This window comes from Toxorhynchites rutilus, chromosome 2 (assembly GCF_029784135.1).
Source record: "Toxorhynchites rutilus septentrionalis strain SRP chromosome 2, ASM2978413v1, whole genome shotgun sequence".
NCBI lineage: Eukaryota > Metazoa > Arthropoda > Insecta > Diptera > Culicidae > Toxorhynchites > Toxorhynchites rutilus.
The window spans coordinates 57,109,303-57,124,120 of record NC_073745.1 but is presented as its reverse complement, the minus strand read 5'-3'; the positions used below and the strand labels follow the sequence as shown (position 1 = coordinate 57,124,120).

The 14,818-nt window shown below is 37.7% G+C and overlaps 1 protein-coding gene across 1 annotated transcript; it reads left to right on the top strand.

The window, feature by feature from the left end:
* The first annotated feature begins 13,421 nt into the window (after positions 1-13,421).
* Positions 13,422-14,053, top strand: LOC129764679 (uncharacterized). The gene is made up of 2 exons (XM_055764024.1): positions 13,422-13,500; positions 13,557-14,053. Exons 1-2 carry the CDS (start codon positions 13,461-13,463, stop codon positions 14,024-14,026), a joined length of 510 nt encoding a protein of 169 aa, XP_055619999.1. The 5' UTR covers positions 13,422-13,460; the 3' UTR covers positions 14,027-14,053.
* Positions 14,054-14,818: the final 765 nt, after the last annotated feature.

Sequence of the window (14,818 nt, the reverse complement as noted above, 5' to 3'; positions counted from 1 at the left end):
CATCCACGGGATATTGCGGATGCACTGAGTATCAGTTGGACGTTATGGTTGATCCCCACCCCTTTCGCCGTGGATTCTATATAAAGGATCTACCAACAAACCGTCTGAAGAGCCTACCTCTCAAGAGGGAAGAGCCTTTTTTCTTTTTTTTACCTTGACTATCTGAAAGTGAGATGAAAACGAAGCAATAAATGTGTCACCATGAACACATTCGGAATTGTTCTACCCCTTTTAATAGAAAGAATCTGTGCGTAAACGAATTTGGTGCTAAATTCGTACGTTCGTCACCCAACGCGATCCGGCTGAGTTTCTTGCAGGTCACAATTTGCGACTAAATTAATCAAAATTTCTAAATTTCTGAATTTCAAAATTTGTTTGTATACATCTTATACATAATCTAGCAATTTTTTTTTTCTATTTGAAGACAAACTAACAACAATAACTCATGCCTATGTCATATTATATGGGTTTCGCATGAAACAGTAGTACCAACCATCCGTAATGTAAATTTTTAAAAAAGTATAGAAGAAACAATATATGTTTATGGTTTTCATTTCATAATTTTTCTACATGCCCCTCGATCATGTAACTCAATCAAATCGAAAGTGTCACTCATAGCTGGGTGACGGGGCGACGAACGTGTTAAGCTAGACCCGAAGCTTTAGTTTTAGTGATTTGTCTTTATTTTTTTTGTTCATAACAGTTTTCATATCTTTGTCAGCAGAAATGATAAAAGTTGAATATGATGATAATGAAATGTGTTGATACTTTCTATTGTCATTGATGTAGGGATGCCAGGTGATTTTTTAGAATGTCTTCACATGGTACGAAAAAATGTCTTCAAATGTCTTCACAATTATATCGGATGAAACTAAAATTCATAACTTACTTTTGAACAAAGTTTAATAGCTAATTCAATGTTTATTTAAATTGGTATGGTTATACAGTGTATTTTATCAAACTTACTTTTAGGTTTTGAAGTTTATTTCAATAAATGTGAACATAGAATATATTGCGCAACTGCGAACTAAATTTTATGAGTTTAGAAATGATAATTGGCTTGATAAACCGTCGATTAAGGTAATATAGACCCAGTTCATCCACAAAAACGGAACTGTGATAACTCAATTTGTTTTATTTAGCTTTGAAGTTTTGGTTGTAACTCAAACCATTTCCATAAACTAATTATTGAAACGGTATTTAAGCGGAAAACCTTCGAAAAATGAAGGGGCAATTTGCATTCAGATCGCTGGAAGTTCTCTAGTATTTGGAGTAAAAGTCGCTTTGTTGTTTAATTCATTCTATATGCATGTGGATTTTCTGCTTGAAAAAGTTTGAAAAAAGCAAGTTAATAACCCCGAGACAAAAGTCTCCGTTGATTACTAAGAACAAAAGTGAACAAGTGACAATGATAAAAAAGCGAACAAAAGACAAAAGCCCTACTTCTTTTGACGATAATTTCGGCCAATAGTTAGAATTTAACGGAAATAATATCACTCAAAAATCCACATACGCTATCATACTGAAATGTCTTCACATATTTCATATTGTCTTCAAAATGTCTTCACAAAACAAATGTCTTCAAACCTGGCATCCCTGCATGGATGTGACATCGAGGGTCTTGTCAAAGATTGACATGCGCCAGTAAACGTAAATCAACCCATACTTCATTGTTTAAATTCGATAAAAACGAAAATCCTAGCAAGGCGACTTAAAATATGGATAGTTTTTAGGATCATTATATGGTGCCAGCCAATCACGCGCAGTTTTGATTGCTTCGATTCCGTTTTGGTAATTTTTAATTTTCAAGTATGAGATACACCAACCCCTGATCTAATAATTGTCCGCAAAGGTCGACAAAATAATGGGAAACGTCGGGTATGGCCGTCATGTGAACATTACTTCAATTGCTCATGAGATAAACATTACACAAAAAGCCGATTGGAACCACTTCAATAATGCTGAAAAAATACTCATGGACCGAATTTCCATCTGTGAATCGCTGCTGAACAGTGCTGGCAGTGTCAAGTAAAAACGGTTGTGGTAAAAAAGAGGTGAATCAATGCTAACGATGGCTAAGCAAGAGAGATTTGGTATGGATTCATCTACTATGGGGTGCTTTCTGTGTGTCCCTGAGCGTCCGCGGGATAATCGGAGACCGTCCGAAGTCGAACGGTGACTGCCTGCTGATAAGATGGTTTAAAATGTGCCGAGTGCCCAGCCCACTTAATCGCTAAACTGACAATGTCCGTGTTGCCTGAACTGGGCATGCCACACATCTTCTCTCTTTTTCCAAAAAAGACGAAAAAACAAATACATGTTTTTTTTCAGTGTATTTTCCTTCACATAACACATTTGTACCACCTTTGAGATGTATGAGCTAATTGATAACGTTTAACTAACCAAATATCGAGTCAAGTTCTGTTCTCCATAGGGAGCCCGTATTTGTTCTGCGCGGTCGTCCCGATCCGCAAATAATTTCACTTCCATTTTTACACAGCACGGTCGTCCCGATTTGCACTCTTATCATTATCACCCTTTCATACGATCGTCCCAAGCCGCACCCGTTTGTTCGGTCGTCTCGATCCGCGCTTATTCACTTTTATTCTAAGGCTTCATCGTACGGTCGTCTCGATCCGTACGCGCTATAAAATATCTATCTACTCTTACCTTGCTATATAAAAAAAAGTTTCTTTGTGCTTCTTTAGAGCAATGCTCCTTATTAATATATGACCAGTAAAATTTGAGTTTCGATGCGTTACTGCGAAGTAATAGGTATTAATGCAATGGATTTACAAGGCTGGTGTGCATCAGTTCTTTTTTTTTAATATCGCCTACCAAACATAGAAACATAATTTAATAAAAACATTTTGTTTTGTTACCCTATAGCATCCAAAGCATTGAGCTGCATTAATTGAAAAATAAATCGTTTTTCCCGGCAACAAGTTTCAATTTTGTTATTATTAAAGTCAACCTGCTGTTTAACATGGAGCATTATACAGGGTGGGCCATTTAAAGTGGAAGCATCTGGCAACCCCATAACTTTTGACAGAGATGTCAGATCAACAAATGTCATACCGCGTTGGAAGCGTCATTTCAGTACAATTTTAACCATGTAACAATACACACCGAAACAACGCGCTGAAATTGTTCAGCTGTACATTCAAAATAACTTCTCAATTGTGTTAACTAAACGTGCGTGGAAAAATAAAAATAAAGTTAAAACATCGCCTGGAGACAACACTATACGTCGATTATATGCCAAATTTATATCGTCTGGTAGTGTTGGTAATGCCAGTCATCTGTCCAGACAACGACCAAGACGTTTCGACGAGAATATTGATGCCGTTCGAGCCAGTGTTGCAGAGACTCCATCGACATCAGGTCGCCATCGTTCGCAAGAGTTAGGCATCTTTTTATTGCCATTTGTTCGTGAAAATGAATTGGACAATTACTGGTTCAAACAGGACGGCGCTACATGCCATACAGCGGCTGCCACGACCAAATTATTGCGCGAAATGTTCCCCGGAAGATTAATATCGAAAAACGGCGATTATGACTGGCCACCGAGATCACCTGATTTGACGCCTCCTGACTTTTTTTTATGGGGATATTTAAAATCCAAGGTATACACTGGTAAACCAAGGACCCTGGCTGCGCTGAAAGACAATATCCGACAAGTAATTGCTGCCATATCGGCCGAAACATTGGGCAAAGTGATGGAAAATGCCGAAAAAACACATTTTGCGGTCAAGGCCAGAGGCGGTCATTTACGAGATATCATAATCAAAAAGTAGTTAGAACAAATCTCCGTGGACCAAAATAAATGAATTTCAAAAAAAAAAATTTTAAAATTCCACTTCTTTACTTTGCTATTGCAAAAACAAATCCTTCCACTTTAAATGGCCCACCCTGTAATTTCTGTGAACTACGCTGTTTAATTTGTTCTTCCCTTCAAACGTATCATTTACTGACTTACAATCTTCATGCCTCCCATGGTAGGACAGTTCTGCTACTTGCAGTTTTCCGCTAAGGGGGTAGTCCCGGGATGACCACTCATGCATTAATGTAATTTCAAGTTGTTTCCCCGGAAGGTTCTACTGCGCTTTTTCACACATACAAACTTGAATGGAAAAAGGAAACAGATTTTTTCTAATTTCTGTTCGGAATATTTCACACACGGTGGGAATCACACCAAATGCACTTCGGAAACGTGCAACCCTAGTGTCACCCAACTCCCACGAAGAGCCCCTGAAAATAGTTCAGATCAAGGCGGTTCCCCGGATGATTCTCTTTAATTCTCGCTTCTGGCAGGATCGCTAAAATCGGGACCGTCCGAAGCCGAACGGGGACTGCCTGCTGATAAGATGGTGTAAGATGTGCCGAGTGCCCAGCTCACTTAATCGCTAAACTGGCAACGCCCGTGTTGCCAGAACTGGACATGCCACACACTTCCCATACTTTTGACTGTACTTAACCGTACTTAACCTTAACTGTACACAATTTGACCGTCCGAGGGAAGCAATCGCCAAAAAACGGCCAGCTTTTGCCAATAGAGGAGAAAGTGCATCAGAGCTAGGGATTGCATTACCGTGCCAAAATTTCAATGCCCGGTTATTCGGTAATAAAAACTTTATTACCGGTAAAACCGGTAAAAAAATATTTTTAAAAATAAACCATTTTCTTGAAGAAACGGCTTTTATTTATAATGATTAGTTTACAAAAAAACATTTTTCATGTTTTTGCTGGTTATAGTAATACTTAAGGACACAGAGAATGTTAATTTTGTCGTCTTCTAATCTAGATCGGATCTCATTAATAAAGTTTCCAGAAGAGGAGAACGCCCGTTCAGAGTCCAATTATGTTGGGCGTACAGTACGAAGAGCATCGAATACCATTGTCATGTATTTCCTACTGATGCCCTCTGTACGAAAACTCTTGTCCGAGGGTTTTCATCAATTTGTTTATAGACGTTGAGCTTGGGCTAGACGTTGATACCTTTGATTGTTGCAATCGTTCTAGTTCTTTCTTGATACTCAACTGTTCTGCAGGGTTCGCATCGTCCAGAGGATTTTTTTTCCCCTGTTGTTCAGCTACTGAATCAATATCATCATCGTCAAATTTAATTAAGTCAGAAACAAAAAGTCATCATCAATCGTGTCACGACCCCATTGTTCATATACAAGAACAAATCTGCTTATACGAAACGTCTTTCTGCAATCCTTCCAATCGGGGCTTCGAGCAGCTGCTTCGAAATTTCCTATAGTTGTTCTATCATAAATTGCAATCTAACGTCAGCTTCATAAAGGGTGCATAAAGGGTGCATAGCAGTTCAACTGCGACCAGAACTGGTTCAAGGGCATCAACCAATTCCTTTGTCACTGTCAGTTCTTCATCGCTGAAGACTATCTGGTGTTTTTTTTATTTTTGAACTGAAGTTCGGAGGTCGTAGAATCGGTTCAACATTGCCAGTTGTGTTTTTTTCGATCTTATTTGATTCTCGAGTAATATTTCAAAGCGGCATAAAGGCAAATATTATTCATGGTGTAAAAATAAAAATTATCGAAATTACAGGTTATTGATTGTAAAATTACCGGTAATTTGGCATCGAAAAATTACCCGGTATTACCGGTAAAACCGATTAACAATCCCTAATCAGAACAGCGCCAGGCCGCATCGATAGCCAGGAGCTCCTGAAGATTGATTTGAATATTCTTATGCATCCTTATCGTTATAATCCAGACCTGACAACAAGTGATTAACCTTTGTTCCTGTCTACAGCAAACGGTTTTGCTTCTTAGAGAAGCTCGTAAGAATCGATTGTCCCGGTTTTCTGCCACTAAGAACGAGAGTTTGTATAATTGGATTATCTTTGAAATTGTAACATGCAAATCTAATAAAAACAATGGGTTTCTTTTTCCTCAACCAAATATATACATTTTTAAATATTAATTTTTCCTATCTCCGTGATATATGGATGGCCCCAGATATTAGTATATGTATGGAAAGATGTGCTGAAGATTGGTTTCTCATATGATATGACTAATGTTTGGTATACTTCTAGGCGAATTCTCCTAACAGAATATCGCTGTATAACAGTCGATATACATTTGCGCTCTGACCCTCTATAAGGCCGTTACAACTATATTGCAACTATCTAAATGTATCTGGTAATACTCCAATTTTTTAGGTCTGCCAAAAATGTAAAATATTAATTTAGGAGCCATTTCTAAGTAGAAAATCCACGATTTTAGAGCGATGGCAGAACATTCTGTTTAAATTCGTTGAATATGCAACAAGTTGATATTTGTTTTACTGTAAGCGTTCTATTTAGGATCTACTGATTAAGATCATGCAGTTTTTTTTATAAAATAAATGGTGTATTTGATAAAATGAAAAAATTGTGTGTTTGAATTCAATTTTTCTATATAAAAAGTATCCTGCATCAAACCTGCTTTGTTTATATTCGATCTCATCTCATCAGGTAGCCAGTCTACTCTCATCTCTCTGATCTCTGAAACTCCGCTCTGCGGAGACAGGTTGCTTTTGTAAAAAATCACCATAAGGATGAAGGTATTGTCTTATGGCCGGACTTAGCTTCGTACCATTACGCAAAGGCCACTCTGGATTGGTTGAGCGCTCAGAGCACAATCCCCCAAACATACCCCAGGCGCCGGCAACCAAGTCGCATTGGGCCATACTGTCCTAGTCGATGTACGAAAATGGTCGCGAAGCCACCACAGCACAACAACTTAAATCCAGATCATGATGACGAGGTCTTCGGGAATCTTGAAGAAGATTAAAAATGAAGATCCACTATCTATCTAATAGTTTCACACCTCAAACGCATATTGGATGGACTTGTGAAAATGCAAAAAAGAATTGAAATATACAGGGGTTTCCATTTCGGGCTTTCGAAGGTATACAGCCCTGCGCTGACAACCGTTTGACATAGCTGTCAACCAAAGCCTCATATCGTTAGTTGAATGTCTGCCATTTTACAATATGGATCGTTTTAGCATCGCACAACGTGTTAATTTTGTTAAATTATACTATAAGAATGATGAAAAACCGGCAAATGTTTTTCGAGCATTACGGACGGATTTTGGTCGTCATGGACGGCCTACAGAGCACACAATCGCTAATGTAGTGCGTAAATTCGAACAAACTGGATCCGTAGCGGATATTGTGAAACCTACGCATCATCGTAATGTGCGTTCGGCCGAAAATATTGCTGCTGTTGCTGCCAGTGTGGAGGATGACCCGAATGTTTCGATTCCACGGCGTGCTCAGCAATTGGGCTTGTCAAACACATCATTGTGGCGAATTTTGCATTAGGACTTGTACCTACATCCATATAAAGTCCAACTGGTACAAAAATTAGAGCGTGGTGACCATGGAATGCGTCGGGCATACGTCGATTGGGTGAACGAACAACAGCAGCAAAATGCTGAATTTTCGCATCAAATTTTCATCAGCGATGAGGCACATTTCGAGCTCGGTTGCTATGTGAACACCCAAAATTTCCGTATATGGGGCTCAGAAAATCCACACGTGATTGTTGAGAGGCCATTGCATCCGCCAAAAGTCACTGTTTGGTGCGCATTATGGTCTGGTGGAGTCATCGGGCCGTATTTCTTTGAAAATGAGGACGGCGAGACGGTAACTGTGAATGGTGAGCGCTATGGCCGCATGTTAACCGATTTTTTTTGCCACTAATTGAAGATATGGATACGGATGACATGTGGTTTCAGCAGGACGGCGCCACGTGCCACACAACACGACCGAACAAGGCCATATTGCGAACGAAATTTGAGGGACGCATAATTTCGCGTTTTGGTGATGCCAATTGGCCGTCCAGATCATGCGATTTGAACCCGCTAGACTTTTTTTGTGGGGTTATGCGAAAGACTGTGTCTATGCCAACTCTCCGCAAACTCTTGAACATTTGAAAGACAACATTCGTGAAGTTATGACCGAGATACCGCCCCATATGTGCCGAAAAGTAAACGAAAATTACCTGTTCCGGATCAAGGTGTGCGAGGAAGCCCTAGGTGGACATTTGAATGATGTTGTATTTCACACATAATGGCATAAACCAAACTTTAATTTGAAATAAAAGTTTCATCGAAATTCGAATTCTAAGTGTGTTTTATTTCAATTTACTTTCGGAATTTAAAGTTGGAAAACCCTGTATTGTTCCTATAATTTAAACAAAAAACTCGGAGTTTTTGTCTAAACTCTGAATTATACAAAACGGGATGTCTAAAAAGAATTAACCCTTCATGGCAGTTCAATGACGTTTTGACCAGATCTAGCTATCTGCCATTACAGCCAGGTTACTTTTCCGGTGGTGTAAGTTTCACCATCTTTCATGTGGCATGTAAGAAGTTACATTTACGTTAAAAAATCAATATGGTCAGATGTGACAATTTGACGGTGAAAAATTAAACGAACACGGACCGTCGTAGGGCTGATAGCGACAGAGTTGACATTGAAACTGCTGGAAGACGCAAAAACTCATTTCCAATTGAATGCGAAGGGCGATGGCTTCATAGTCCCCTGACTATCCCCAGTGGAATATGACTTTACCGAGCCCTGATCATCATGAAGGAATTGCAGTGCGAAGGATTTCATCTACAAGTGTCTAATATATCGGTTTTCCGGGGATCGGCATAAAGGGCGATGTTGGAATAATTTTCAGAAGTTTGATATTTTCCATTTCGATTTCCGATGTTTTGGATCGATTCATTGTACCCGAAAAAATCGTGAAGATCGATATTTTTCTCTCCGATTTCCCATCGTTTCTTCCTACTCCAAAAAAAATCGCGAAAATCGATCTTTTCTTCGCTATTTTTCCGGTCTTTCTGATCGTAGAAAAATTTTGTTTTCAGTGAACTTTTTTTTGATTTACTTGACAAATTTCATAAACATTGGATCCCTTTCAAGGTTGTCAAATTAGTGGCCGTAAATTTAGGAGAAGCAGTTTTGTAGGTTTGTTCATTACAAAGCAAGTGATCACAAGTTATATTTACACCATCACATTCACTAGGCTTACAGTGAAAAATTGGAATGGTGACATCGGGTCTACCTGAAGTGTTCTTTTCTAGAACTGGGAGTACTACCAGGACTTCGAATAAATGCCAGATGTATGATACGATTGGATTCAACGGGAATCTTGTCAGCGGAGTTCTGGATGAATATCAGTTGTTGAATTTCTACTTATAATTTTCAATTAATTTATGTAATTAAATAATTCCATGACGGTTCAAGATAAATGTCCTGGAAAATGTATTGTGGTTTTGACGTGGGACTACGTCTAACTCGAAAATATGATCATGGTTTGCCCACTTTTTTGAATGCTCTAATTCAGCGCTCCTGTGTCAAATAAGGCCTTCGAATGTTTCGAAACATATAAATGAAATTGCCTTTTACATGATTTATAGTAGTTTGATAGTATATTTTTACGAAATCACATGTTTTAAAGGATTATAAAATACACCTTCTATTTGTGTCAATTCGCCCCTCATTCGAGCTTTTAATCGATCACCAGATGATTATTTGGCACGTATTCAGACCTTTTCTGGATTACAACACTTATAAATATTGTAAACATCATGCTTGCTCACCATTTGTATCGGATTTACATAGCTAAACCATTAAATTAACGCATTTTGATGAACTGAATTCTGATCATGAGTTGTCCAATTCAATAATGTTGTTTGTCCACATGATTTCTATGGCAACCGCGCTGCAGTTTCTTAATGTTTGTTTATGGTGTGCTTCGCGCATAACAGAAGTATGGTTTTTCTGTATTGATTGTTTGAGGTGAACACTTCTAAAATGCCCAAGAAAAAGACATATTCTGAAGAAAGTCTAAATTATGAATGAATCAATATGATGACAGTAAACTCGAGCAATGATAAATGCAACATCTAATTGTGAATTCGAATGTTTTCATTCAAAAATGGAGATTTCTAAAACCGGACCAACCATGATCATTTTTTTGGGCAAACCATGATCAGAGGTGGTCAAACCATGATCATAATTCTTCTTTAAGGAAAATCGTTAAAAACATAAAAATTTGAATAATTTCAACACCTTATGGTAGTATTAGCAACTAGAGACTTGGGCTTTTCAACAAACCCAAACTCGTATCGATTATGTGTGATTTTCATGAAGAAAAATCGATTTGCATTTACTAGTTGCGTAAAAACACCCCAAATTGGACCAAGATCATTTACCCCATATGGGGGGTAAAATGAAAACCTAAATACTGAACATGCTGTAAAAAATGAAATACGGTTTCCTGATTTACGGTTTCCCCAACGCATCCATCAAATCCAAGCAGCCTTGGAGAAATCGGCATTGCAAATACATGAAAGTCATGGGTATTTTTGTTTCGACTGTAATGTGTTTCCCTAACACAGACTTCAAATCCAAGGAGTGTTGGGAAATTGGCATTGCAAATACAGGCAAGTTGGGGGTATTATTCCGACTGAAATGTGTTTACCTAATACAGTCTTCTAAACCAAGGTGTCTGGAGAAATCGGCTTTACAAATACATGCAAACTGCGAGTACTTTTGTACTCGCATGTCTTTCTGCAGACTAGAATATAGTTCCTTAACACGGTATCCTAAACTTAGGAACCTGGTAAAATCGTGCAGACCCTAGAGGTGAATGAACTTTCAAGTTTAAATCATCAGGAGAAGTCAGAAGAAGTTAAAGTTGTTGATTCATGCAAGTCGAGGATACTTCGGCACCCGCATGTTTTTTTGCACTCCGAAAAATGTTTTCCTAGCACGAATTACAAAAGCGGGTACGAACACAACGCTTTGGTTCGGTTATTCAAAATTGCATTGAAGATGTCTTCATATCTTCTGCCCACTGAATTTCTACGCATACCATTTGATGATTAGGCAAAATATTGATAACCATTTGCCATTTGCTTCATTAAACAATATGCAATCGAAACTGAGTGCCTTAAGTTCATCAAACTTGAGAGATGCAAACTTCTGAGGGAAATGTAAAATAAAATAAACGTTTGATAATTCTTCCGTACATATATTTTGTCCTAGGCATCATACCAAACGTAAAAGGATTGTCATTAAATTTACTTATAACGACAAATATAATCTATCACAACGCATGAATTGACCTTACTTTGCATTATACAATCTTTTTACTCACAAAGCTAATAGATTGAATTCAATTGAATTCGGAAATTGTTTCATTCAATCAAAAATTTAATCAATACAAACAAATGATTGCTAAGCTAAGGTAGTCCCACGTCAACCTTGCGGTTATATCATAGATATAACCCACCTATTTTTTTATTTCGAGAATCAAACTGAAATTCTTTTGATGTTCGAAAATAAATGTGAAATGTTTATAGAAAAGACAATATTAATATAGAACAAGCAAATAATTGGGAAATTCGGCATTCGAACGATGGTATCGATTTAATCAGTGAATCGATCATTGCGCCGTTTAAAAAAACGATCCATGAAGATCGATCTCTTTCTAAATATCCCCCAATCCTTAAAGGAACACTGACTTTGGAAGTCAACGCGATTTTAAAATTCACCTCTGTCAATTAACACAAGTTTTTTTTCAACTATCTAGATACTGTATAAGTTGTGTTACCAGAGCCAGTTTGTTATAAGAATGACTAATATTTTAGAAGAAAGTATTGTTGTATTGTATTAATTATTATTAATTACATTTGATTTTCACTGAATTTTCTGTTTATTCATTGATGAGAAAATGATGTCATTCAACTCATTGAAATAAAGGTAAAAGTTGTGAAAAAATTTGGTTGAAGTGGTCGATGGTATCACTTCATTCTGGAAAAGGGGTCTCTCGTCCAAAATGGTTCTAAATCTAAACGCACCCAATCGCTCTCAATTTCGTTCAATAGAAGAAAAAAATAACCAATCACAGGCACACCTGTTTTTCTGCGACCAGTTTTTCTTGCAATTCTTCATTTATGCGAACCTTTTTGTGCGATTTTACTTTCAAATTTTAACTTGAATAGCATAAATCAATAATAAAAATAATAAAATTGCACAAAAAGGTTCGCGCAAATGAGGAATCGCACGAAAAAGGATCGCATAAAAACAGGTTTGCCTGTATTAAGTGGAAGATCAACAAGACTGGTAATACGACTCGGAACACTGCACAAATGGTCAGATTACGTGCCAAAATATTGATACTTTGGGTGCCTCTGTTTTATGATGGATATTACAAAGAGAGCTCATAGTTAAAATGAAGAGAAAGGGTTTTAATAACATTTTTCTATGGAAGTGCGATTAACTATCTTTGTTTTGATTAACCTTTTTCATATGTCATTGCACCCCCGCAATATGATTTCTTCCATACAGATTCTCAGTGGACAATGATATAAAGCTATCGCACAATAGAGAACCCCTCAAGTCAATGCCGCGAGGACAGAGGGTTAAATAGGGTTAAAATAGTGGATTCAATTTTTAGATTAACAAATGTTCATATATCAGAATATTGTAGCTTCGAAGTCGATGCTACTTATTGAAAATAACGTATTATTTAACACGGCAGTTGTATCGAACAAGTGTAAATTCCTTACAACAAATCGCGTTTCCAAGCAAGTGAAATATTTTTCCATTCGCTTTAATTCGATATATCGATCATCTGTATCAATCAAGTATTCCAAAAGTTATAAATTTTGGAATTTTGGGAAGTTATTTTTGGGAAAAATGGGTAAAATTGATTTTTCGAACAACCCTAAAGTGGAAATGGGCACCCTAATGAACAAGTAAAAAAATACAGGTCTAATGTTTTGCGAAAAGGAACAAAACTACCAATTTTTAAGGAAATATGTCAACCAATATATCGGTTTGGCATGGAATGGCTGTATAACCATATAAAATTCTGCATTGAACTACGTCTCAGATTCAAACTGCATCTGAGACTGCATCTCAACATTATATTTCCTGGGATTTCATAATTCAGTTTTAACATACTCGATACCATAGTATATATTTCTTTCAAGCTTTTCATAACCAAGTCTCTGAAATTTATCAACCATCTCTCTCAACGAAATGTGCCGGCGAGAACACCGAGAAGGAACAATTCTCATACCGAGATGACGCAACCATACACGCGACAGTAATGTTTGCTTAGGTTTACCCCCAAGATTGGCAAAGATCTGCACGAGACTCATGAGAAGATTTATTCAAGTCAAACAAATGCAAATGGCTTTTAATTCGACCACGACTGCGCGCTTCACCTAGTCTGTGATCCTATTTAATTTGATTTTATTCTCATATTTGCTAATCTCCATTCGTCCCTGAAATTTATTCTCGAAAGTAATGATTCCGAAACTACTTCACTATAAATATGGTGGATTGCCAAGATATTGAATCAGTTAGAAACTCTCATTCATTCAGAAAGTATTGCGATTATCATTCAACTCAGCAAGATGAAAACCGTTGCCCTCGTTTTCTTGTGCTTCTGCTCTGGTAAGTTATATTTTTCTAATTATGTTGAAAATATGATTGACGATTGGCTTTTCTAGCTTTTGCCGACGTGAGCGAGCTGCTGAACAAGCCGGAGCTGCTGGCTGAACCAATTAAACTTGACGCCACACTACCGGAAGAGACTCCGGGTCAGGATCCGAAATGTGGAGAAGCTTTGGTTGAAGAACCGGAACCTGCTTCCCCTGTAGTGCTACTAAACCAAGCTGTTGAAGTTGTCGAAGCTGTGGAAGCTCTCCCGTTAGCTCTGGTTGAAACCGATTCCGTTCAACTGACCGCATCCCACCCAGACTACCAGGCTCCCTATGAGTACCAAACGCCAAAGATTCAACTGGACTACGTAGCTCCCGCAGAACCAGAAGTTGTTACGGAAGATGTCGTCGTGGTGGAGCTGCCAAGTGTGAAGGAAGAACAACCTCTGCCAGTTCAGAATGAATATCTTCCCCCGCTTTCGGTGACTGAGAATTTGGTTAAACGACATGCCAAGTTCGGTCGTAAAAGTCAATTCTAAGATGAAGCAGGTTGTGTGAGTGATTGAAACTAAGTAAATGGCAAAAGTACGAATATTAGAAAATAAATCTTATTAACATGAATTTATTTTGTTTTATTTCTATAATTTGTATTTTTCATGGCCTATTCAAATCGGCATATTCTCCATCATACATGAAATCTTCTATGTTGAACTTTTCTTCGGGAGATTCAAGTTAACTTAGTGCTGTGTTTCAAATTGTTGAATGTTGACCACTGAAAACCCAAAGATATACATTCAACAGGAAGAAAAACGACCAATCAGTCGTCAATCTGATCAATCCAATCTTTCCAAAGACGTTGAAGAAAAAATTTCGACAAAAACAGAACATACCCTAATTTATAATTTAACTCTATGTAGTGGCTTACTTTGGGAAAAAAAAATTCTGGGAGTTGTACTGATTTGCCCCAGATTTCGGAAAAAGGTTAATGAGTTCATTGCAATGTACTGGAAAAAAGGTAATGAAGATGGTAGAGTTTCGAGCGACATAGCATGCGCTGCCATAACTATTTCTCAAATAGTGACGTCAGACGCGGTGTTTATCTTTGATTGCCCACCGCATCCATGTGAAAATGCTATTTTCAGGGCGTAATTTATCAATTAAAAACGTACATTTTATTAGAGTTCTCGCTGAATATGAGGCTATTGTGATAGCGTGCAGTGAATATTTGTGAAATTACGTCGAAAAAGACGGATAAAAGTGATATTTCCATGTGCCATGTTCACTCCCCCACGTTCATACAAACAAACGAAGCTTCTTTATATTAACGTTAT